Genomic DNA, 25152 nt, shown 5'->3' with positions numbered 1-25152 from the left:
GCTAAATGAGGGTTCTCAGCTCTATTTAATTGGTCCTATTTGATTGAACACATGTGAACAGTTCTGTTAGTTCTGTTACTCTTTTTTTTTTTTTTAGATGGAATTTTACTCTTGTTGCCCAGGCTGGAGTGCAATGGCATGATTTTGGCTCAATGCAACCTTCGCCTCCCAGGTTCAAGCGATTTTCCTGCCTCAGCCTCCTGAGTAGCTGGGATTACAGGCATGTGCCACCACACCAGGCTAATTTTGTATTTTTAGTAGAGACGGGGTTTCACCATGTTGGTCAGGCTGGTCTCAAACTCCTGACCTCAGGTGATTCACCCGCCTTGGCTTCCCATAGTGCTCGGATTGCCGGAGTGAGCCACCATGCCTGGCCTAGTTCTATTGCTCTTTCTAAGAAAGAGAAGGGAGAAGGCACATTATAAGGGTGGAAGAAGAAACATCAGGGTAGAGTCCAATTAGGAGGAATTGGTGTCAATACCCAGTTCCAGGACTCCCTGGCTATGTGATTTTGGAGACGTCACTTGCTTCCTCTGAGTGTTGGTTTCCTGACCTATGAGTAAATATCAGATGGTCTCTTCTACACTGAAGGATACAATGAAAGACAGGGCTGAGGCAGAGAGAACGGTCCCTTTTTCCACTTCCAAGAACTTGGCTTTCCAATTCTTTGCCACACCTGGGTTTTAGGACCCAGATCTCCATGTGGACACAAGAAGAAAGGAATTTGTTTGCCCCTTCTCTCTCTCCCTCTATGCCCCTTTCTGTAGAACAGAGAGGCCATGGACCGGTGGACCCAGTATCAGGAAAACAGTAGGTGTTTTTGAAAGGGGAAGGGATGGGAAGTGGAGCAAGACCCATCACATAAATTAACAGAGGTTCAAAATCTGAATAAGAAATCAGAATACTGGCCGGGCACGGTGGCTCATGCCTGTAATTCCAGCACTTTGGGAGGCCGAGGCGGGTGGATCACTTGCAGTCAGGGGTTCAAGACCAGCCTGGCCAATATGGTGAAACCCTGTCTCTACTAAAAATACAAAATTTAGCCAGGTATGGTGGGGGGCACCTGTAATCCCAGCTGCTCGAGAGGCTGAGGCAGGAGAATCGCTTGAATCCGGGAAGCAGAGGTTGCAGTGAGCCAAGATTGCGCCACTGCACACCAGCCTGGGCATCGCAATGAGACTCCGTCTGGGGAAAAAAAAAAAGAAATCAGAATATGGGCCAATTAGGCATAAACAAAGATGGAAAGAAGAGGTCTTATTTTAGTGACCTTACAACAGTGGTTCTCAACTGGGGGCCATTTCCCACCCCAAGGGACGCTTGGAAATATCTGGAGACATTTTTGGTTGTCACAACTGGCAAAAGATGGGGACAGGGCTGGGGAGTCTGCTGCTGGCGTCTAGTGGGTAGAGACCAGGGACGCTGCTAAACACCCTAGAAGGTATAGTACAGCTCCCCATGACAGTTATTCAGCCTATGTTAGTTTGCCAGGGCTCTTCAAAAGACAAAGCAATAAATTTAGTTAGAGTCTAATTGGCTTTTAATCAAGATTCATGAATCAGGGCAGTCTCCGTTTTCCAAAACAACGAGAGTTCCCACTGGGCAGTAGCACAATGGTAAGTTTTACAAGGAAACAGAACAATATGAAAAAAAAAAGATTAATTAACATCAGGTTTTTTTTTATAAAGGCTCAAGCAGAGGGAACTTCCTTATTCTCTGACTCAGGTAGACTGGAATCTCCTGTTTTCAGGAAAAACTGTCCTGTTCTGGAATCTATCTCCTTCCTTAAAGATTCAGTTTGATTACATGCCATTTAGTGTGAGTGACTCCATTTTGGTTTCGTCTGGTCTGCTGGGGTCTAGTGCAGGAGCTCAGTTCAGAATAATGACCTGCCGTAATTTTTGTTGAACAGGCTGCTCTTACAACATACCATAGACTGAGTGGCTTACACTACAGAAATTTATTGTCTCATAATTCTGGAGGCTTAAAGTCCAAGGCCAAGTTGTAGACAGGGTTGGTTCCTTCTGAGGCCTCTCTCCTTGGCTTGCAGATGGCTGTCTTCCCCTATGAATTGTCATGGTCTTCCCTCTGTGTGTCTCGGTCCTAATCTCTTCTTATAAGGCCACGAATTATAATGGATTAGGGCCCACCCTCATGACTTATTTTAATTTAATTACCTCTTTAAAGATCCTTTCTCCAAATAGAGTTACATTCCGAGATATTAGGGGTTAGAATTTCAATATATGAATTTTCAGGGAGACAATATTTAACCTATAACATGACCCAAAAAAGTCATTGGTGCCAAGGGTGAGAAAACACTGGCGGTAGCTGGCAGATCTTAGAGCAGGATAGTAAACCTTTTGGTCAAATTCAGGGCTTTTGGAGATTCTCCTAAGACTAAGCTGAAATTCCTCCTCTTTTTTTTTTTTTTTTTTTTTTTTGAGACAGAGTTTTACTCTGTTTTCCAGAGTGGAGTGCAGTGGTGCAATCACGATCTCGGCTCACTGCAACCTCTACCTCCCAGGCTCATGCAATCCTCCCACCTCAGCCTCCTGAGTAGCTGGGACTACAGGCACATACCACACCTGGCTAATTTTTGTGTTTTTAGTAGAGATGGGGTTTTGCTATGTTGCCCAGACTGGTCTCGAACTCCTGACCTCAAGTAATCTTCCCTCCTTGGCCTCCCAAAGTGCTGGGACTATAGGCATGAGCCACCACTCCTGGCCTGAAGTTTCTCCTTTGATATGTCTTCTCTGCCTCCTGTTGATGTTGCTGTTGCTGTGTTCTGTCTTTAGATTGGAGCCCATTGGTGCAGCTGCCAGCAAGGAGTACTCTCTGGAGAAAAACTTGGATAAAATGAAGTTAGATTGGGTTAACGTGACACTCAGCTTCGTGAAATACAGGGACACTGTGAGTCTCACTCCAACTGCAGCCCCCTGTTGAAAGCAGCCCCGTTTATTATGTAGTAGATTACAGAAACGATTTATTTAGAATGGCGACAGAACTCACAGAGGAATAATCGCTCATGTCTTGATTGTTTCCTCCTGTCTGCCTTTCTGTGTTGCTCATCTTTCCTCTCAGCACCACCGAAGAGATGCATTCTTCAAATCAGAAAGGCCTTTTGATTCAGAGCAAGAAGTTTTCTCAGTGCAAAGGAACCAAGCAAGCCTCCTAAATCAGCACCTCCCAGAGAAGGTGCAGGCTTGTACATGGTTCCAAAGCTTCCCAGTCCCCTCAGAAGCACAGCGGCAGACAATGACTAGTGTTTCTCAGATGTCAATGCTTGCAGGAATCACCGGAGATCTTGTTGAAATGCCAGTTCTGATTCAGCAGGTCCGGGATGGGACCTAAGATTCTGCAGCTCTAACAAGCTCCCAGATAATATTGATCAATTTTGAATAGTAAGGGTGTAGGTTTCTTTCTTTTCACTTGCACTTGTAGAAAACACAGGAGTTTGTACAGTGCATGCGAAGGTGCACACACCTGAAGCGTTTGCTCAGCTGTCTTTAGGGGCTGGCTTGCTTTTGGGATAGAGTGTGAGGTAGGGATGAGAGCTGCAGCTCTGGGGGAGCTGTAAATCATGGAGGCAACAGGTTGATACACACATCCTGCAGACCATTGGTTCTTTTTTTCTTTCTTTCTTTCTTTCTTTTTTTTTTTTTTTGAGATAGAATCTCACTCTATCACCCAAGCTGGAGTGCAACTGTGTGATCTCAGCTCGCTGCAACCTCTGCCTCCTGGGCTCAAGCAATTCTCATACCTCAGCCTCCTGAGTAGCTGGGATTATAGGTGCCTGCCACCACACCCAGCTAATTTTTGTATTTTCAGTAGAGATGGGGTTTCACCATGTTGGCCAGGCTGGTCTTGAACTCCTGACCTCAAGTGATCTGCTCTCCTTGGCCTCCCAAAGTGCTGGGATTACAGGCGTGAGTCACCACATCAGGCCCAACCATTGATTCTTAAAGCAGCACTTCCAAACCTGCATTGTAGAATCATCTGGGATGCTTTAACATCTCCCAATGGATTCTTCCTGGCTCCTCCCCTCCCAGAATGCCTGGGCATCTGTATTTTTAAGGCACCCCTGGTTTTTCTCATGTGCAATGTGGATTGAGACCCAAAAGCTCCCAAGCCTCCCTCCTCCCCCAGGCTGCATGTTATCTACTTGTGACTTCTTTCCCTATTCAGCTTAAATGGTTGGAGTGCCTTGATTTCACTCAAGGAAGAGCTGTAGGGATAAAAAGATGTGATCCCTTTCTTCACCTAGCATGAAGGTCATTCACGGCCAATACTCCTATAAATATAAAGACAGATTAACAAGAGAAAAGCATTAAAATTTTATTTATTCAAAGTTTTACATGACATTGGAACCCTCAAAACTGAAGACCCAAGGAAAACTGTATTTTTGGGCTTAGGTTTAATGAAGAATGGACAGCTATATGGAAATGCAATTGAACAAAAGAGTGTGGTATAATGGTCTAGACTGGGTGGAAGCCTAGCGAGACCTGCCTGTTCAGATTCTTCTTGGTCTTTCTGTGTAGCAGTCCTTCCTCCCAGGCATAGGGCAAGACTCCTCAGGAACAAGGGTCTTGTGACCCACTGTGGGACAAGGTTGCTCAGAGAATTTGCTTATGGCCTGCTGTCTTGGTCAGAGTAATATTTCTGGGTTTTATGGCTTGCTTCGGGAAAGAGGAGTTTAGTTTCTATGGACTGCCTTAGGGGAAAGATAAAGGAGCAAGAGAAAGGAAGAAAAAGATGGACAGAAAGATCTTGCTTCCAAGGCCTTCCCAATGTCCTTCAGTGCAAAATACTCAGCAAATCAAGGTGCAATGCTTCGGGGTATCGTGTTCTGAGCCCCAACAGAACTATACATGAGCTGATGAGAGGGAAGAGAGCTGAGGGCACAGGGCCTCATTACTGAGCCTCTCCCAGCAAGGGTGACCCAGCCACCATGGGTCTCAGAAGCGTGGCTACATAATCAGCTTGGATTAGACACTGTAGAGGCTGTTGGGGTGACAAGAGGAGTGTAAGCTAGGAACCTGGGGAACAGCTCACTTATACCCGGCCAATCTGCAGAGTTTTTGCCTAAAGTAACTATAGACAAGGATCAGTAGCTAAATGGGGATCAAGAAACCACTTTATTAATAGCCCAACACACCTCCCAGTGCTGAGCTACTGGTAAAACATAGATAAGAGAATACATGACAGGCCCAATTTAGCCTCCTAGATTAGACTTGAAAAAAGTGAGAACAGAGCGAGAAAGACCAAACCTGCCCCAGGGGTCAGACCCTTGTCAGCTTGCTTGCCACAGTGGCCCAGGAGAAAAGTACCACCCACAGGGCCTGGCCTTTAAGGCACACCTTAGACCTTACCTACTAGTAAAACAGGACCACTTGGTCAGGCTTGGTGGCTCACACCTACAATCCCAGCACTTTGGGAGGTACAAGTGAGAGGATCACTTGAGCCCAGGAGCTCGAGAAAGCCTGGGTAACATAGCAACACCCCATCTCTACAAAAAAAAAAAAAAAAAAATTAGCTGAGTATGGTGATGTGCGCCAGCTACTTGGGAAGCTATCTGAGAAGCTGAGGCAGGGAGATTGCTTGAGCCCAGGAATTTGAGGCTGCAGTAAGCTATATTGCAACATTATACTCCAGCCTGGGTGACAGAGACCCTGTCTTAAAAAAAGACCCAATAAATGTATAAAACAAGCCAGGCATGGTGGCTCATGCCTGTCATGCTTGTAATCCCAGCATTTTGGGAGGCTGAGGCAGGCAGATCACTTGAGGTCAGGAGTTCGAGACTAACTTTGCCAAGGTGGTGAAACCCCATCTCTGCTAAAAGTACAAAAATTAGCCTGGCGTGGTGGTGCTTGCCTGAAATCCCAGCTACTCGGGAAGCTGAGGCAGGAGAATCAGTTGAATCTGGGAGGTGGAGGTTGCAGTGAGCTGAGGTCATGCCACTGCACTCCAGCCTAGGTGACAGAGCAAGACTGTCTCAAAAATAAATAAATAAATAAATAAATAAGTAAGTAAGTAAGTAAGTAAGTAAATAAATAAATAAATAAATGAAACAGAGGTCCCCAGACTTTCTTGGTTCACAATGCCTTTGTGTCTAAGTACTTTTTTCACAGTGCCCTTAGGCCAAAAGTAATACCTAATAGCTTTGTTTATGCAGTAATTAGGTCCAAACAATTTAATAAGGATTTATGCTCTAACAACTTAGCCGCTGTTTGAAAAAAATACACCTACATTAAAATAAAAAATAATGGTTATATTTTATTTTTAAATAACCACAATCATTTACTCTGAGTTGGCTGCGGTGCCCCAGGGCACTTCAGTTCACGGGATGGAAACCGCAGGTCTAGGCCTAACTAATCAGATTAGCAGCTGATCTTCCTACCCTAGGGAAAGGAGAGCCAGGAAAGCAAGTGGAGAAGCAGGAACACAGGGAAAGGGGCAGAAATCTTCCTCCCTAGCAAATTCTATCTGTGAGTCTTGGATTAGACTGTATTTGACTTCTGCAAAGGAGGTGGACAATAAATGTCTTTTAAAAAATTGTTTTAGAGATGGGGTCTTGCTATGTTGCCCAGGCTGGTCTTGAATTCCTGGGCTCAAGCGATCCTCCTACCTCAGCCTCCCAAAGTGCTGAGATTACAGGCATGAGCCACCTTGTCCAGCCTAAATATCTTGAATAACATTTTCAAGGAAAAAAGTAGAAGTCCTATCCCCTGCAAGACATAGATTCCTACCCCATGAGAGTGGAGTTCTGAGCTGTGAGGTCCTAAGGGATCAGCATGAAAAATGGGGAGGTGGCTGGATGCAGTGGCTCAAGCCTGTAATCCCAACACTTTGGGAGGCTGAGGCAAGAGGATCACTTGAGGCCAGGAGTTTGAGACCAGCCTGGACAACATAGTGAGACCCCATCTCTTAAAAATAAATCCAGGCTGGGCACAGTGGCTCATGCCTGTAATTCCAGCACTTTGGGAGGCCGAGGCGGGTAGATCACCTGAGGTCAGGAGTTTGAGACCAGCCTGGCCAACATAGTGAAACCCTGTTTCTACTAAAAACATAAAATTAACTGGGTGTGGTGGCATTTATCTATAATCCCAGCTATTCGGGAGGCTGAGACAGGAGAATCACTTGAACCCAGGAGGTGGGCGTTGCACTGAGCTGAGATTCTGCTGCTGCCCTCCAGCCCAGGCAATAGGAGTGAAACTCTGTCTTAAAAAAAAAAAAAAAATCCAGGCATGGTGGCATATGCCTGTAGTCCTACCTACTTGGGAGGCTGAGGCAGGAGGATCACTTAAGCCCAGGAGTTTGAGGCTGCAGTGAGCTAGGATCGAGCCATTGCACTCAGGCCTGGGTGAAGAGACCCTGTCTCTAATAAATATATTTTTAAAAAAGGAAAAGAAAAATGGGGAGGTTTCACAATTTTGACAGGGTGGGGCGTCTTTGTTTACAGGATACAAGCATCTTGTGTGCAATTGATGACATTCAAATGCTACTCGATGATCACGTGATAAAGACCCAGACCATGTGTGGCTCCCCATTCGTCAAACCAATAGAAGCAGAATGCCGGGTAAGAGGAAATGAAGTTGAATGCTTTGAGATGTTTCATTAGCCCTGCGTTTCTCAGAGGAGGGGAAAGGTTTTCAAGTTCAGTTAACAAAGAAAATCACTTTGTCCTAACTGGAAAAAATAAATAAATGACACAGTGGCTCACACCTATAACCCCAGTACTTTGGGAGGCCGAAGTGGGCAGATCACCTGAGGTCAGGAGTTCGAGACCAACCTGGCCAACATGGTGAAACTCCGTCTCTACTAAAAATACAAAAATTAGCCAGGCATGGTGGCAGGTACCTGTAATCCTAGCTTCTTGGGAGGCTGAGACAGGAGAATCACTTGAACCCAGGAGGCGGAAGTTGCAATGAGCCGAGATCACACCATTGCACTCCAGCCTGGGCGACAAGAGTGAAACTCCGTTTCAAAAATAAATACACTGATTAATTAATGACAAAAGACTGAAAGCAATAACCATCCAAATAAGCATGTGGCATGCTGAGCCTTTGCAACTGTCTGCCAAAAGAGAAGATGAGGTTTGAATGCACCAAATACACATGCATTTGGGAAGCATCTTATGGGCTGTGGTACTCTAGAATGTAAGCTACCTGAAGGTAGGGGTTTGGCCTCCTGTGCTCATTGTTTGTAGCAGTGATGTGGGCTAACGACACAAACTCTGAAGCCAGATGACCTGGGTTTGAATTCTGGCTCTGCTCCTTATTAGTGATGTGACCTTGGGCACATTACTAAACTATTGTGTTTCAGTTTCTACATCTGGAAAATGCAGTTTGTAATTACATCTACCTGGTAAGGCTGTGGGATTAAATTGATTCCATATACTTAAAGCACTTAGACCATTGCTTGTCACAGATTATGTATATAACTATTATAATTATTCCGCTAGAACATGAGCTCCACAGTGGGCAAAGTTCTCGTGTGTTTCATTCATTGCTATGTTCACATCACCTGGAGCAGTGACCAGAGAACAGGGGGACGTCAATAATTATTTGTTAAACAAGTGACTGACAGAATGAATAAATGTATGACTCCATCCATTTGCTTGGTCCATGGCCTGTGATGCAGAGTGGCAGATTTATGATTCAGATATGAAATGCTAAATTCACAGAAATGGGAAGAAAAGCTAATTCGCATACAAGACAATTTGGATGCCTGGTTGAAATGCCAAGCCACCTGGCTGTACCTGGAACCAATCTTCAGTTCAGAGGACATCATAGCCCAGATGCCAGAAGAGGGGAGGAAATTTGGCATTGTTGATAGTTACTGGAAATCACTTATGTCTCAAGCGGTAAGTTTTTATACCCTAATAACTCTTACCAGCAGAAATACAAATGTTTCCTCATTATGCATTCTAGTCACCCTCCTTGAAACTTATAAATGAACAGGAGTTTTGGCAAATCAATCTTTTTGTATCTTCTTCTAATTTCAAAAGTTATTATTAAAAATGCAAACATATGACCGGTGCGGTGGCTCATGCCTATAATCCCATCACTTTGGGAGGCCAAGGCAGGTGGATCACTTGAGATCGGGAGTGCCAGAGCAGCCTGGCCAACATGGTGAAACACCCCATCTCTACTAAAAATACAAAATATATATATATGTGTGTGTGTGTGTGTATATATGTGTGTATGTGTGTGTATATATATATACACGTATATATGTATATGTATATACATATGTACATACGTACATACGTGTGTATATATGTATATATGTGTGTATATATACATGTGTATACTTATACGTGTATGTGTGTGTGTATATGTGTGTGTGTGTGTGTGTGTGTGTGTGTATAAGCCAGGCATGGTGGTGCATGCCTGAAATCCCAGCTACCCGGAGGGCTGAGATGGGAGGATCGCTTGAACTCAGGAGGCGGCGGTTGCAGTGAGCTGGGATCGTGCCACTACACTCCAGGCTAGGAGAGCGAGATTCTGTCTCAAAAAAAATTAAAAAAAAAAAAAAAAAAGCAAATACAAATACATAACATAGAAAGTAGAAGCCTTTTGAAATCCCACTTCCCAAGCAGTAACTATAGGCAGTTTGTATTATTTAACTGTCATTTCTTACGAGGTTTTATTTGTTGCAGGATAATGCAATAACACTTTTATAGCTTGAGAATCCTTTTAGAATTCCAACAATTATCCACATTTGGTTACTCAGTTATTTAACAAATGTTTATTCAGTACCTACAATGACCCAGGTGTTATACTAGAAATTAGAAAATACTTGAAGGTGGCAAGAATATGATTTCTGTCTTCATAGAATTTGCTGCCTTGGCTGAGTGCAGTGGCTCATGCCTGTAATTCCAGTACTCTAGGACGCCAAGGCAGGTGGATCACTTAGGCTCAGGAGCTGGAGACCAGTCTTGGTAACATGGTGAAACCCTGTCTCTACTAAAAATATAAAAAATTAGCTGGGTATGGTGGCATGCACCTGTAATCCTGGCTATTCCAAGGCTGAGGCAGGAGGATCCCTGGAGCCTGGGAGGCGGAGGTTGCAGTGAGCCCAGATTGCGCCACTGCACTCTAGCCTGGGCAACAGAGCGAGACTCTGTCCCCCACACCCCAAAAAACAGTAATATACAAATAGTTATTAGAATACAGAACAGTGATTTGGTTGTCTTAGGGTGTCAAGGAAGGCCTCTAAAGCAGGAACATTGGGATCAAGCCTTGAAGGATGGTAAGTTCATTGGGTGCGCAAGGCACCTAGAGGCATCTTTTATAAGGTCAAATCATTTTCCTTTTTTAAGTCAAGTGTGATCAAATTGGGGTACACTTAAAAAGATTTTGCCGCAAGGGAATTTATCTTCCCTGCTTTGTTTGTGAGGGTGAGATAAATGGGAATTTAGATTGTCCAGCGAGCATAAGCCAATTCTTTATTAGTTAAGGTTCTTTGGGTGCAAGTGACAGAAACCAACTCAGGATAGCTGAAACGAGAAGACCAAACTGGTGTCTCATTGATCCCAAGGCCAGATAGCTCAGCCAAGCCTCACAAAAGATGAATCTAGAACCCAGAAGCCTCTTCTCTTAGGAACTCCTTCCATCTCTCTGATCTCAGCTCCTCTTTCCTGGCCCTGCCTTAGTCTCTCTCTCTCTCTCTCTGTCTCTCTCTCAAGACTAGCTTGCTCTACCATTCCATCACACAGAGAAACATAATCCTCATTCAGCCCAGACTAGTATAGAATGTCATTGTCATGGTTTGGATTCTAAACTCCCTGGGTTAAAATATAATTGGGCTTGAATGGTTTCAGGTACCCAATCCCTGCCCAGTCAACCGTGATCAGAGGAAGAAGGTCATGTTCCATGAGCATTCACCCCTGTGCAGTTAGGAAGGGGATCAGGAGGCAGTTAACTGGACAAGGAGTGCTGTCAGTTGATAGGTCACACATTCATTACAATGACCAATGTCAGAACTTGGGAACCTCATGATGAGTCTCACCTTTTTTAATGGAACCCAGGTGAAAGATAACAGGGTTCTGGTGGCAGCCGACCAGCCACGGATGGCCGAGAAGCTTCAAGAAGCCAACTGTCTCTTGGAGGACATCCAGAAAGGGCTGAATAATTACTTGGAGAAGAAGAGACTATTCTTCCCCAGGTATCCAGCGTTGTTCTTTTACTTGGAATTACATTCTTGCCCCGTATGTAGGTAGAATTCCATTTTTCATACCAAGAGTTGACTTCAACCAATCTAGTCTATACTCTTTCCTGGTTTTCCATTCCCCAAGACAGCTTTCAGGAATGGGGCATGACTTCACAGTCTTTACTTAGTGTGAGGTTGAATGGACATCAGTGGGTGTCAAATGCACACGTTGTCCAAACCAACACTGTTATTTTTCTGAATTACGGGGGTAGAGTATTCATGACTATGAGCCTGGATTTTGGAGTTAAACAGACCTCCTTTGGCCTCCTAGCTTTTCTACCTAGTAGTCTTGAGGCCTCCAGCAAATCTATCCAAGCCTCAGGTTCCCCACCGTAAATCTGGGATATAGTAATGGCCCCTACTCTATGTATTTGTTGTACAGATTAATGAGCTAACACATGTAAAAACATTTAGCACCTAGACTATGTGTTTAAGAAACATCAGTCCATTTTTTATACCATCAAATTTGTAGTTTCTGGTAGGTATACATATTTGACTCTTTTCTTCCCCCACAAAAACCAATCTTCTGCATAAAAGTCAAGGAAGTTTTAGGTTAATTCCAGGCCAGGCATGGTGGCTCATGCCTCTAATCTCAACATTTTGGGAGACCAAGGTGGGAGGATTGATTGATTGAGCTCAGGAATTTGAGACCAGCCTGGACAAGATGGGGAAATTCCACCTGTACAAAAAAAATACAAAAAATAAGCCAGCCTAGTTGTGTGTGCCCATGGTCCCAGCTACTCAGGAGACTGAGGTAGGAGAATCACTTGAGCCTGGGAGGCAGAGGTTGCAGTGAGCCAAGATTGCATCAGTGCACTCCAGCCTGGCAACAGAGTCAGACCCTGTCTCAAAAAAAAAAAAAAAAAAAAAGGAGAAGGTTAGTTTCAGAAAGGTGAGTTCTCACTCCTGACCTTCCTGATAATCTATCCATGACTAGTTCACCATTGATGGTCACTGCATGTCATTTGACCCCGATTAGGATGTTCGATCCTAATTTACCTTTAAGAAACATACATTTTAGTGTTTCTTTATGTGAACACAAAGTTAGTTCCCTGCTGCTTACCAAAAAAAAAAAAAAAAAGTGATTTGTTAGAAACTCAGAAGTATGGCGGGGCACGGTGGCTCATGCCTGTAATCCCAGCACTTTGGGAGGCCAAGGGAGCAGATCACCTGAGGTCAGGAGTTCAAGACCAGCCTGGCCAACATGGTGAAACCCTGCCTCTACTAAAAATACAAAAATTAGCCAGGTGTGGTGGTGGGGGGCACCTGTAATCCCAGTTACTTGGGAGACTGAGGCAGGAGAATTGCTTGAACCTGGGAGGCAGAGGTTGCAGTGAGCTGAGATCGTACCACTGTACTCCAGCCTGAGCGATGGAGCAAGACTCCATTTCATAAATAAATAAATAAATAAATAAACTCTGAAGTATCTTTGGTATTTATTCAATTCAGCATTATCCAATAGAACTTTCTACAATGATAGGAATGTTCTTTGTCTATACTGTCTAATACAGTAGCCCTTAGTCACCAGTGGCCACTAAGCGCTTTATATGTGGCTGAGGTGACTGAGGAAGCCAATTTTTAACTTAGTTAATATTACTTTTTAATGTAAATAGCCACATGTGGCTAATAGCTTTTGTATTGGACAACACATTATAGTGGAAGAAACCCTGGTTTAGAAGCATAAGGCTTGGGAAGAGATTAAACTCAGGAAATACCCGAGGTTTGGGCTTCTAGTTCTAGACCCACTCCTGTTATTCCTAATTAAAATAGGAGTAATAGACCAGGCATGGTGGCTCCTGCCTGTAATACCAGCACTTTGGGAGACCGAAGTGGGCAGATCACCCAAGGCTGGGAGTTCGAGACCAGCCTGGCCAAAATGATGAAACCCTGTCTCTACTGAAAATACAAAAATTAGCTGGGTATGGTGCTGGGCGTCTGTAATCCCAGCTATTTGGGAGGCTGAGGCAGGAGAATCGCTTGAACCTGGGAGGCAGAGATTGCGGTGAGCCAAGATGGCGCCACTGCACTCTAGCCTGGGTGACAGAGCGAGACTCTCTCAAAAAAAAAAGAAAATGAATAATAGCACTAATATAGCATTTACCTTACACCAGGACCCTGCTCTAAGTGCTTTACACTTATTAACTAATTTAATCTTTGTCATACTCTTATGAGTTTGGGAACATTATTATTGTCCCTGTTTTATAAATGAGAAAATAATGATTTGCCCAAAGATATAAGACTGATAAAATGATCAAGCTAGGATTGATACCCAGGAAGTCTGGATAAGATATTCAACCATTTAACTTCTCTGAGCCACACTTTTTCCCTAAGTTAAACACACACACACACACACACACACACACACAAATACGTCGATATTTCTTTATGCATTTTTGTGAAATAAAATTAAATACGCTCAGCAAACACTTTGAGAATGTTTTTGATAGCCACATAATTTAAGTTAATTTCATCTTGAAAATACAGATTGCTAAAAAAAGATTTTAATTTTAAATTATACAAATATATTATTATTACTCTTATGGCCATTGAGCCTTATTCATTATAGCACATGATGGAGATAGAGGGAGTGCATATCCACAGAGATCACCCATTTGAATTTCACTTGGGAGTGGGAGAAATTGACATCTCATTGGATATTGGTTAGTTGGTCATCAACAAATAATGATTACTCTTTTTACTTGCTCAACACTGTAGATACAGTGTATTCGTTTGCTTTGCTGAATAACAAATGACCCCAAAAGTTAGAAGTATGAAATAACAATCATGTATTTAGCTCATAATTCTGTAGGTTGGCAGATTGAGCTGGGCTTGACTGGGTGGTTCTTCTGGTCTCACTGGGGCTCACTCATGACTGCAGTTAGCCATCAGTCAGCATCCTTAATTGCTTGTCTGGTCATTGGCTTCCTACTGGCTGGGCAACAGGTAGTTGGGCCACATGTCTTTTATCCTGTAGAAGACTAGCCTGGGTTTATTTATAAGGTGGTGGTCACAGGGTTCATAAGAGCAGCAAGAGTGAAAGCATCATGGCCTCTTGATGCCTAGGCTTAGAACTTGCACAGGCTCATGTTCTCTTACATTCTCTTAGCCAAAGCAAGACACAGAGCCAGCTCAAGTTTGAGAAATGTGAAAACAGACTCCACTCCTTGATGAGAGGAACTGTAAATATCGTAGCCATTTTTGTAATCCACCATATTTGGTAAAGACCATAATCACAAAATCTCTCCATCATAGAACTTTCAGCCTGATGGTCAGAGTACAGGTTTGAACACTGGACATTTTCTGAAGGTTTATTGTTGCTGCTTTTAGGCCTGAATAAGAGATGAAATTGTCTTATTATCTTTAAAAGATAGTAGAGGGCTGAGTGCAGTGGCTCACCCTTATAGTCCCAGCACTTTGGAAGGCGAGGTGGATGGATCACTTGAGCCCAGGAGTTCGAGACTAGCCTTGGCAACATGGCAAGACCCCGTCTCTACAAAGTATACAAAAATGAGACGGTTGTGGTGGCATGCGCCTGTAGTCCCAGCTACTCGGGAGGCTGAGGCGGGAGAATTGCTTGAGCTCTGGAGGCCGAGGCTGTAGTGAGCTATGATTGCACCATTGCACTCCAGCCCAGGTGACAGAGCAAGACCCTGTCTCAAAATAAATAAATAAAATGAAAGATGGTAGAGGCCTCTGCATGTAGACAGGCTCATTATTAACATTTGCTTTCTTGTCTCATGCCTGTACAATGTTCTTGCATGGATGGAGAGAAGGAACGACAAGGAAGTCTCTCTCTCCTGCCCCTACCCAGCAGTTCTCAACACTGACTGCACATTAGAACTGACCTGAAATTTAAATACAAATTTCATCAGCCGCACCCCCAGATCAATTCTATTAGAACCTCTGGGCAGTGGGACTGTGGCACTGGCATTTCGTATAAGCTCCCCAGGTGATTCTAAAGTGCAGCCAAAGTTGAGAATTGCTGTTCTGTCTGGGCTCTTTTCAGCTGATAGCACCCACCCCCCAGCCCTATGAAACCCACATATGCCAGCTTTTATTCTTTCTCTTGCTCTCAGAGTCAAAACCATCGCTTCTTGGCCTTTTAGCTAAGATCAAGTGTGGTATCTCAGATTCAAAACCATCTCCAAGCTGGATGTAATGGCTCATGCCTGTAATCCCAACTACTCAGGAGGCTGAGGAGAGAGGATTGCTTGGGCCCAGGAATTCAAGTCTAGCCTGGGCAATATGGCAAGACCTCATCTCTTAAGAAAAGCAAAACTTCACCTTCCATGCCCCAGATGAAAAGTGATAAAAGAGAGTGGGCCTTTGTGAAGACCACAGGACATAGCTGGTGTTCACCTAGGTGTGGGCTACCTGTCAGAGAGTATCACCTTGCTAGAAAAAGTTCTTGGAAGAGGTCGCAGTTACCATCTTTCTTTGCTTTGAAATAGGTTCTTCTTCCTATCAAATGATGAGCTACTGGAAATCTTGTCTGAGACAAAGGACCCTCTCCGAGTGCAGCCACACTTGAAGAAGTGCTTTGAAGGAATTGCCAAGCTCGAGTTTATAGACAATCTGGAAATTGTAGGTATGATCAGCTCAGAAAAAGAAACTGTTCCATTCATCCAGAAAATCTACCCAGCTAATGCCAAGGTAACTCCTCTTACCCATTTTTGGTTATTTTCTCCATAACAAAGTAAACCAGAGAGCATATTGGCTAAGCACTGGGACTCTAGTTCCAGACTGCCTGGGGTATGGAACACTCATGTTCCACAATGTAATGACTGAAGATTTGGGGAAGTGACTCAATCCTTCTGAGTCTCAGTGTACCCATCTCTAAGACGGAGATTATACTGCAACCCACATGATATATTAAATTTGGGGATTTTAACCCAACTCGATGTGGAGTCAATTGCAGGAATCAGATCAAAACAGCCGATGCTGTTTAGATTTCCATGTGCGGAGTTCAGTTGAAAGCGATTCAGTTAGACAGGTAGCTTCCCGGGGCACTCATTTTAAAGATCAATAAAACATCATAGAATCAATGAGAGCTATAATGCTGCTTAACTCAGGTTTTCATACATATGTCCTTATATAATGAGTAAAGTATAAATTACTTCCATTTCTGCTCAGTGACAGCATCCTCAAGTGGAAACAGACAAGCAAGCTTAGCCTTACTTTGTTGACTGTTTTTGCCACCCACACATATAAACTGCAGCAACTAGGAGTCACATTACCAATGCAGACACCAGCTAGCTTACAAGCACCTAAAGTCAACAGCTACAGTTACCTGAAATTCTAACACTGAATAATTTGCTGCATATTTGAATTTCCCTATGGAGCTCTAATCAAAATCCAAATGACCAGGTTGCATCCCGTACCAATTAAATCAGGAAGTCTAGGGATGGGAGTCAGTCATCAGTATTTTTAAAAGATCTCCAAGTGATTTCAAGGAATAGCAAAGTTTGAGACCCACTGGAATAATGCATGAATCAGAGCTGTTCATTTAAAAGATGCAATTTATTTTATGAACTGACAGATGTTTCATTTGCCTTCCGAGAAGTTGTCTGTTTCAGAAAATGACATGAAAGTAATGCATGTTAAAAATGGGCAGGGCATGGTGGCTCACACTATAATCCCAGCACTTTGGGAGGCCGAGGCAGGTGGATCACCTGAGGTCAGGAGTTCGAGACCAGCCTGGCCAACATGGCAAAACCCTGTCTCTACTAAAAAGCCAGATGTAGTGGCACATGCCTGTAATCCTAGCGCCTTGGGAGGCTGAGGCAGGAGAATCGCTTGAACCCGGGAGGCGGAAGTTGCAATGAGCTGAGATCGTGCCATTGTACTCCAGCCTGGGTAACAAGAGTGAAACTCCATCTTGAAAAAAAAAAAAAATCTATTACCCCTTTAGAAGGCATACACTTCTGAGAATACAGAAAATAAGTGTAAAGCAGATAAAAAATATTGGCTGGGGCCAGGTGCCATGGCTCACACCTGTAATCCCAGTACTTTGGGAGGCTGAGGCAGGAGGATCTCTTGAGGTCAGGAATTCAACACCAGCCTGGGCAACATAGAGAGACCCCGGCTCTACAGAAATATTTAAAAGTTAGCCCGGCATGGTAGCATGTGCCTGTAGTCCCAGTTACTCAGGAGGCTGAGGCAGGAGTCACTTGGGCAGGAGTTCAAGGCTGCAGTGAGCCAGGATCGTGCCACTGCACTCCAGTCTGGATGACAGAGCAAGGCCCTGTCTCTCTCTTTAAAAAAAAAAAAAAAGAGAGAGAGAGACCAGGCGCAGTGGCTCATGTCTGTAATCCCAGCACTTTGGAGGCCGAGGCAGGCAGATCATGAGGTCAGGAGGTCAAGACCATCCTGGCCAACATGGTGAAACCCTGTCTCTACTAAAAGTACAAAATCAGCTGGGCATGGTGGTGCACACCTGTAATCCCAGCTACTCGGGAGGCTGAGGCAAGAGAATCGCTTGCACCAGGGAGTCGGAGGTTGCAGTGAGCCAAGATCGTGACACTGCACTCCAGCCTGGAGACAGAGCAAGACTCTGTGTCAAAAAAAAAAAAAAGAGAGAACTGGGAGAGAGAGAATATTGACTTGAAAAGGTGCCAAGCCTTTGGCCTCCCTCCAGCCGTGTCCAGAGAGAAAGCTGGGTTCTGCCCACTGTCCCTCCCTCTGGGCTTTGGTTGACTCTTGCACCCTCTCTCTGTCTTGCTCGATAGGGCATGGTGGAAAAGTGGCTCCAGCAGGTGGAGCAGATGATGCTTGCCAGTATGCGAGAAGTCATTGGACTTGGGATTGAAGCATATGTCAAGGTAAACAAGAATCGGGGTACACGTGCCGGGACACTAGTGCACTAAAGAGAACATTGGGGAGAAGGTTCATGTATCAGTAGTTCAGTTGGACGCTCTGCCTTCTACCAAAACCTGTCCCTCTGCACCTCTCTTTCCTTTACCTGTGAACCCTGGGGCAATGAACCTACTCCTGGTGAGATGTTGGCAGTTAGAAGCAGGTGATGCAAGAGAAGAGGGTTAGCTGGCACCCTCTGGCTGCCACGGACCAGTCGTTTTTGTCAAATGGAATTAATGGCACAAGGTCTATTTAGAGTCCCTTAATAATTCATTTACCTTACAGATGCCCTGAATGGCATAACTCATGTTCCCAAAGCTTTAAGGGAAACAGGTATGATGTAAGGCTTAAGACAAAAGAACCTATCAGAATAACTTGATACCCAGCCTGTAGTAACATTCATGTTGACTCTAGCTCTCTTTCTTTCTTTCTTTTTTTTTTCTGAGATGGAGTCTTACTCTGTCTCCCAGGCTGGAGTACAGTGGTGCAATCTTGGCTCACTGCAACCTCCGCCTCCCCGGTTCAAGCGATTCTCCTGCCTCAGCTCCCAAGTAGCTGGGACTACAGGCACCCACCACCACACCCAGCTAATTTTTGCATTTTTAGTAGAGATGCGGTTTCACCATGTTGGCCAGGCTTGTCTCAAACTCCTGACCTCAAATGATCCACCTGCCTCAGTTTCCCAAAGTGCTGGGATTACAGGCATGAGCCACTGCTCCCGGCCAACTGACTAACTTTCTTACTTTCTTATTCCCAGGACCCACAGAACAAAGCAATACTCAACACCCTCACACTAAAGTCCTGGGGACTGACCCTGCTGTCCCTTGAAATAGTGTTTGCATTGTAAAATGAAAGACCAATCCCTTTTCCTATGACATGCTCTGAATCAAACATTAAAGAAAAGCAGTTACCGGTATGAAATTATTTCATCCAAATCAAATCTATTAAGTTTCATCCTCAGATCAAACTTTTTCTATAAAGAGCCAGATGGTAAATATTTTCAACTCTGCAGGCCACATTCCCAAAGCAACTATTTTTAAAAATAAATTTTATTACGTATATTTAAGGTATACAGCATAATGTTATAAGATACATATGTGTAGTTGGCTGGGCGCGGTGGCTCACGCCTGTAATCCCAGCACTTTGGGAGGCTGAGGAGGGCGGATCACAAGGTCAGGAGATCGAGACCACGGTGAAACTCCGTCTCTACTAAAAATACAAAAAATTAGCCGGGCGTGGTGGCGGGTGCCTGTAGTCCCAGCTACTCAGGAGGCTGAGGCATGAGAATGGCGTAAACCTGGGAGGCGGAGCTTGCAGTGAGCTGAGATCCGGCCACTGCACTCCAGCCTGGGCGACAGAGCCAGACTCCGTCTCAAAAAAAAAAAAAAAAAAAAAGATACATATGTATAGTAAATGGGTGCTGTAGCTTTTCCCTTGTAGCACAAAAGCATCAGACAATATTTAAATGATGGTCATGGCTGTATTTCTTTTTTAAATTTTTTTTTTAATTTTATTTTGTTTTACTTTAAGTTCTGGGATACATGTGCAGAACATGCAGGTCTGTTACATAGGTATACATGTGCCATGGTGGTTTGCTGCACCTATCAATCCATCATCTACGTTTTAAGCCCCGCATGTATTAGGTATTCGTCCTAACGCTCTCCCTCTCCTTGTCCCCCACCTCCTGACAGGACTGATGTGTGATGTTCGCCTCCCTGTGTCCATGTGTTCTTATTGTTCAGCTCCCACTTACGAGTGAGAACATGCGGTGTTTGGTTTTCTGTTCCTGTGTTAGAGTACTGAGAATGATGGTTTCCAGCTTCCTCCATGTCCCTGCAAAGGACATGAACTCATTCTTTTTTATGCTGCGGCTGTATTTCAATACAACTTTATGAAAAAATTTATATACATAGTTTGCCCACTCCTGATCTGTAGCTTGAGGGAAAAAAATTGTAGGGTGGGGAAACAGCTCAGACAATTGTGACTCAGCACTGCAATATTAGGTAGCCATTAAAAAACAGTAGTTATGAGAATTCTCTGAACATCACCTTGACTATAACTATGGAAAAATTTGATGAATGGGAGCATGGAAAAAATGCAAAGTTGATGAGATGATTGGCGTTTTTTTTTTTTTTCTTTTTCATAAAACTCAGAAAGGAAGACAAAAAATTGGTAATCCCAGAGATGTCAAGCCTTGTAGCATCTGAGGGTGGGGGAAGATTTTGTTTTTGTTGTGGGGATAAGGTAGTTGGGGCATGTTTTTGTAAACTCAGTTTAAACCACACGTGAACTGATCCTACAACATGCCCACTGCACTTTTCCAGGTCGCTCGAAATCACTGGGTCTTACAGTGGCCTGGACAGGTGGTTATCTGTGTCTCCTCCATCTTTTGGACCCAGGAGGTGTCCCAAGCCCTGGTGGAAAATACCTTACCGGTAGGTGAGCTTGCTGCGAAGCTTACAGAAGAGATCCAAGCATCAATTAGGATTTGAATGATGTATAATTAGAGTAGCCATGTTTTGTTGTCTAAACAAAAATCGTTTGGGCTCATAGCATCACGGGCATCAGGGTTCCCATGAGGACAGTGGGATGGAGAATTTGGGATTCGAGCTGTCCTGCAATTCTATGGTACGAGACCTCTCCTAGTCCTTCCCAGACAGAAATTCTGGACTACAGGATTCTAAGTCTTATACCCTGGGCTTCTAGGGGCCAACCTGGTAGAATTTCCACCAAGGGAGACCTCCTGTATTCTTCCTAAGCCAAGGGGCCACCGAAGTGCTGGGAGCCACCATGCTTGACCAAATATTTGTTAAATGGATGAATGAAAACTTCATATTCAGCCTTTCTTCCATGGTCTTATTCCCCATGAATATCTCACCAGATCTCCTTTACTGCTCTTAGAGGATTGGCTGTGTATTAGAATATGTTTTAATTTCCTATATTTTGCTGTATAAACTGAAGTTAGAACATAAAATTTGGCCACTGTTTAGACTTATACAGATTCCATATTGATAAATCCTAATAGACATATTGCACTGTACACATCCAAACTGCTTTCACATACATCATTTCCAAGTTTAGAAACTCTAAAATCCTCTGACTTTTGTGACAGTATCTCTGACTTTTTGTGATGGAGGTGGATTCATGTGCCCCAGTTTTCCCACCCATAGATAGGGAGAATGTTCCCTATCATACACCCAGGCCCTGGAGTGCATACACGCTGCGTGATGTGCCTCCGTAGCCTAAAGGAAGCAGGTGTTGACACAGAATAATCATCCCTCCCTCCCTCCAACCATTTATTATTCATTTAACAAATATTGGTTTGGCATCTGCTCTGTGCTGGTACTGCTGCTAACAAAGGTAATTAGATGTGAATGAGACAGACACAGTCCCTGTCCTCAAGGATTTATGGTCTCTTTTATAGAACTGTGATAAGGAAAGAACAGATATCCAGTAAGTATGGGCAGGGAGGGAGGCAGGGAGGGAGGGAGGGTAGGTGGAAGGGAAGGGAAGGGAAGGGAGGAGGGAGGAAGGGAGGGAAGAAAGAAGAAGGAAGGAAGGAAAGGAGGAAAATAGGAAGTAAGGAAAGAGTAAGAGAGTGAGGGGAGGGAAGTTAGGATTGGGGAAGATTTCCCAGAAAAGTGGTGTCTAGGAGGAGACCTGAAATATAAGTAGGGATTAGCTGAGCAGAAAATAAGAGGGAGAGTGTTCCAGAGAGAAGACCTGGAATATGCAAAAGCCTGAAGATGAAAAGCATGGTGTATTCCAGCAGGAAGACACTTTGGTCTAGAATAGCTGTGGAATAGGTGTGTTTAGGAGAGATGTGGGGAGAAGCCCCAACAGCACATACACTACCTCATTTAATCCTCAACACAGCTTGAAGAGGCAGCTATAATCATCTAGATTTAGGGCAGGATATGGTGGCTCATGCCTATAATCCCAATAGTTTGGGAGGCCAAGGCGGGAGGATTGCTTGAGGCCAGTAGTTCAAGACCAGCCCAGGCAACGTAGTGAGACCCCCTCTCTACAAATAGTTAGCCAGGAGTGATGGTGCGTGCCTGTGGTCCCAGCTACTCAGGCAGCTGAGGTGGGAGGATTGCTTGAGCTCAGGAGGTCAAGGTTTCAGTCAGCCATGTTTGTGCCTGTGCACTCCTGCCTAGGTGACAGACCAAGACCCCATCTCAAAAAAAAAAAAAAAAAATCTGCATTTGACACATCAGGAGACTGAGACTCGGAAGCTTAAAATCATTTGCCCAGAGCCACATAGCTAGAAAGTAGGAAAGGCAGGGTTTGAACCTAGGGTGGTCTTTTTTTCCTTTTTAAGTTTTCTTTTATTTTTTGACTCTTTAATTTGAAATAACGTGAAACTCACAAATAATGCTGCAAATATAATACAAAGAATTTTCATGTATCTTTCATCCAGATTCCTCATATATTAACATCTTAGACAACCATTGTACAATTTTCCAAATCAGGAAATCAACATTGATACAATTTTATTCTCTATAGACCTTTCTAAATTGGCTATTTTAAATTTTGTCATCTTGAAAAAGAAATGACAGGCTGGGCATGGTGGCTCATGTCTGTAATCCCAGCACTTTGGGAGGACTAGGTGGGTGAATCACTTGAGTCAGGATTTCGAGACCAGCCTGGCCAAAGTGGCAAAACCCCATCTCTACTAAAAATACAAAGATTAGCTGGGTGTGGTTGTGCACACCTGTAGTCCCAGCTATTTGGGAGGCTGAGTCAGGCTCTGTCTCAAATAAATAAATAAATAAAATTAGCCAATTGCCCTACTATCTTTTTTTTTTTTTTCCTAGTCCAGGATGCAATCTAGGATTACGTGTTGCATTTTGTTTTTATAGCTCCTTTGTCTCTTTAATGTGAAAAAGTTTCCAATTTGGGAGGTTAATTCTGATTCACGGTATATGCAGTGAAATTCACCTTTTTTAGCTTTCGGTTCTCAGTTTTGATAAACACATGCATTTGTGTAGGCACCATCACAATCAGTATATAGGACAGTGCCACACCATCCAAGAAAATGTCCTCAGGCCCTTTGTAGTCAGTTGCATTCTCTACTCCAAGTCTCCAGTAACTACCAAGGTATTTTCTGCTCACTCCTGTAATTTTGCCTTTTCCACAATAGTATAAAAATAAAACTATGGAGTATGAAACCTTCCAAATCTTGCCTCTTTCAGCACAATGCATTAGGAATTCATTCAGAGATTAAGCACTGGGGTAAGGAAAAGGTGGACTTGAGGGATGACACCCAGGAGTCTGGCTTGAGCCATCTGGTGGCCCATGGTACCATTTCTTGACACAGGGATTACCAGAGGAGAGTCAAATGTAACCAGTTGTCCCCTCCTCTGCCCCTGCCAGAATTTTCTGAAAAAGAGCAATGATCAGATTGCACAGATTGTCCAGCTGGTGCGAGGGAAGCTGAGCAGTGGAGCTCGACTCACGCTTGGGGCCCTCACGGTCATCGATGTCCACGGTAAGCCAGTGGGCTTCCCCTGTCATTACTGACTGTCCAGGAGAAGCAGTCTAGTCTTGCTCATCTCAGTTCTCCTGGATGGAATAATTCAGGGTTTCCTCCCTTATTAGGGTGAGCTTTCTCCAACTGAGAGTAAGATGGAGGAGGAAGGAGAGAAGCCAATGCCGAAGGGCTCTCCACCCGTGTTTCCTCTCCCACCCCCAAACTGATTTCCAGGAGCCCTCCAAGCAGGGCCTGTACTGAGACAATGATGGCCAAAGTCATTTCTGAGCTTCACGAACGTGGAATCATTTCCTTGGCTAACTGTAGCTAATATTTTTGCATCCTTGCTAGGTGCCAGGCTTTGTGCTAAGTAGTTGACGTACATTATCTCATTTTCATAGACATTTCACAGATTCAGAACCTGGGGCTTAGAGAGGTAACTAACTTGCGGAGAGGCACACAGCTATAATAGTAAGCAAGAGAAGCGCCTGTGTCTGTCTGCTTCCAAGCCTAAGGGACTGGAAATGGGCAATATTGCAAGCAGTGGGTGGTGAGAGAGGATGCCTTCCAGCTCCTCCTTTTAAAAAAAAGAGGAGGAGGAAGAGGAGGAGGAGGAGGAAAAACTGGGGTCTTTATATAAAACAAACCACCCCCACACCCTCTCTCCATCGCCAAGGAAACTAGGGCTGGACCAGGCTGGTTGCTTGGGAACAGAGTCTCTTGCTCACACACCCAGCTTCCTACTGGCATTTCATGGCATCTCATTCCCCTCAGGTTAATGCTCACTTCAATCTGATTTCATTAGGTAGACCAGCATAACATCAAGGAGAGAGAAGGGAAAATGTGCTCTTCATACAGCTACATGCTCAGCTGTTAGGAATAATTGGTGCAGATGTGGTTATACTGCCCAGGGTACCCGAGTGTGGTTGTGTTCACAAACACAAGCATGCATGTAGGCACACACGCACGTACCCACACACATATACACTCACACACACATGCAAGCACACATACACACACTGCATGGTGAAGGCATCCCCAACTCAATCCCTTGAAATTCGCTTTCCTCTTGGATCCCTCAGGCATACCATACTCCTGCCCTATACCCTCTTCCTTGGGAGAACGTATTAGGTGGTTCCCCTGTATATTTCCCCAAGAGCCAGGAGGAGAATTAAATTCCTTGGGAGGGAAGAAAAAGCTGTGGATATAATCGTCTTCAAGGACTCTTCCCTGCAGGGTTTTGGATTTTACTGTAATAAAGAAGACTGTCACAGAGAGGCAGGAAAGGTTCAATGGAAGCAACCCTTTGAAAAGTCCCTTAGGCTTAGAAGCAGACAGACACAGGTGCTTCTGTTGCTTGCTATTATAGCTGTGTGCCTCTCAGCAAGTTAGTTACCTCTCTAAGCCCCAGGTTCTGAATATTTGAGTCTGCTGTACTAGCTCTGAGATCTCCATAGCTTTCCACCTGAGTTACCAAAAACATAATGAATGATTCTCATCAGCCTAGATCCACTCTTCAACTTCAAGGCCCCTGTCACTTGGATAAAATTAAATCAGGGCTTACAGTCCCATGAGAGAAAAGAGAAAAGCTAGAAATGTATATCTTCCAG

General features: G+C 44.1%; 1 protein-coding gene across 2 annotated transcripts in view; it reads left to right on the top strand.

Annotated features, from left to right (window-relative positions):
• DNAH3 (dynein axonemal heavy chain 3) overlaps positions 1–25152 on the top strand; it is a 206043-nt gene that overhangs the window by 69251 nt on the left and 111640 nt on the right. For both annotated transcript variants that reach the window (XM_023224996.2, XM_023224997.1), the window contains 8 exons: positions 2793–2907; positions 7457–7573; positions 8681–8860; positions 11030–11166; positions 15663–15864; positions 17940–18032; positions 20391–20501; positions 23446–23560. In XM_023224996.2, the coding sequence (XP_023080764.1) occupies positions 2793–2907; positions 7457–7573; positions 8681–8860; positions 11030–11166; positions 15663–15864; positions 17940–18032; positions 20391–20501; positions 23446–23560 (1070 nt within the window). The remainder of the gene's footprint in view (positions 1–2792; positions 2908–7456; positions 7574–8680; positions 8861–11029; positions 11167–15662; positions 15865–17939; positions 18033–20390; positions 20502–23445; positions 23561–25152) is intronic.

The sequence above is a fragment of the Piliocolobus tephrosceles genome, chromosome 17 (genome assembly GCF_002776525.5).
Source record: "Piliocolobus tephrosceles isolate RC106 chromosome 17, ASM277652v3, whole genome shotgun sequence".
Taxonomy (NCBI): Eukaryota; Metazoa; Chordata; class Mammalia; order Primates; family Cercopithecidae; genus Piliocolobus; species Piliocolobus tephrosceles.
This window is presented reverse-complemented; position numbering and strand designations above follow the sequence as displayed.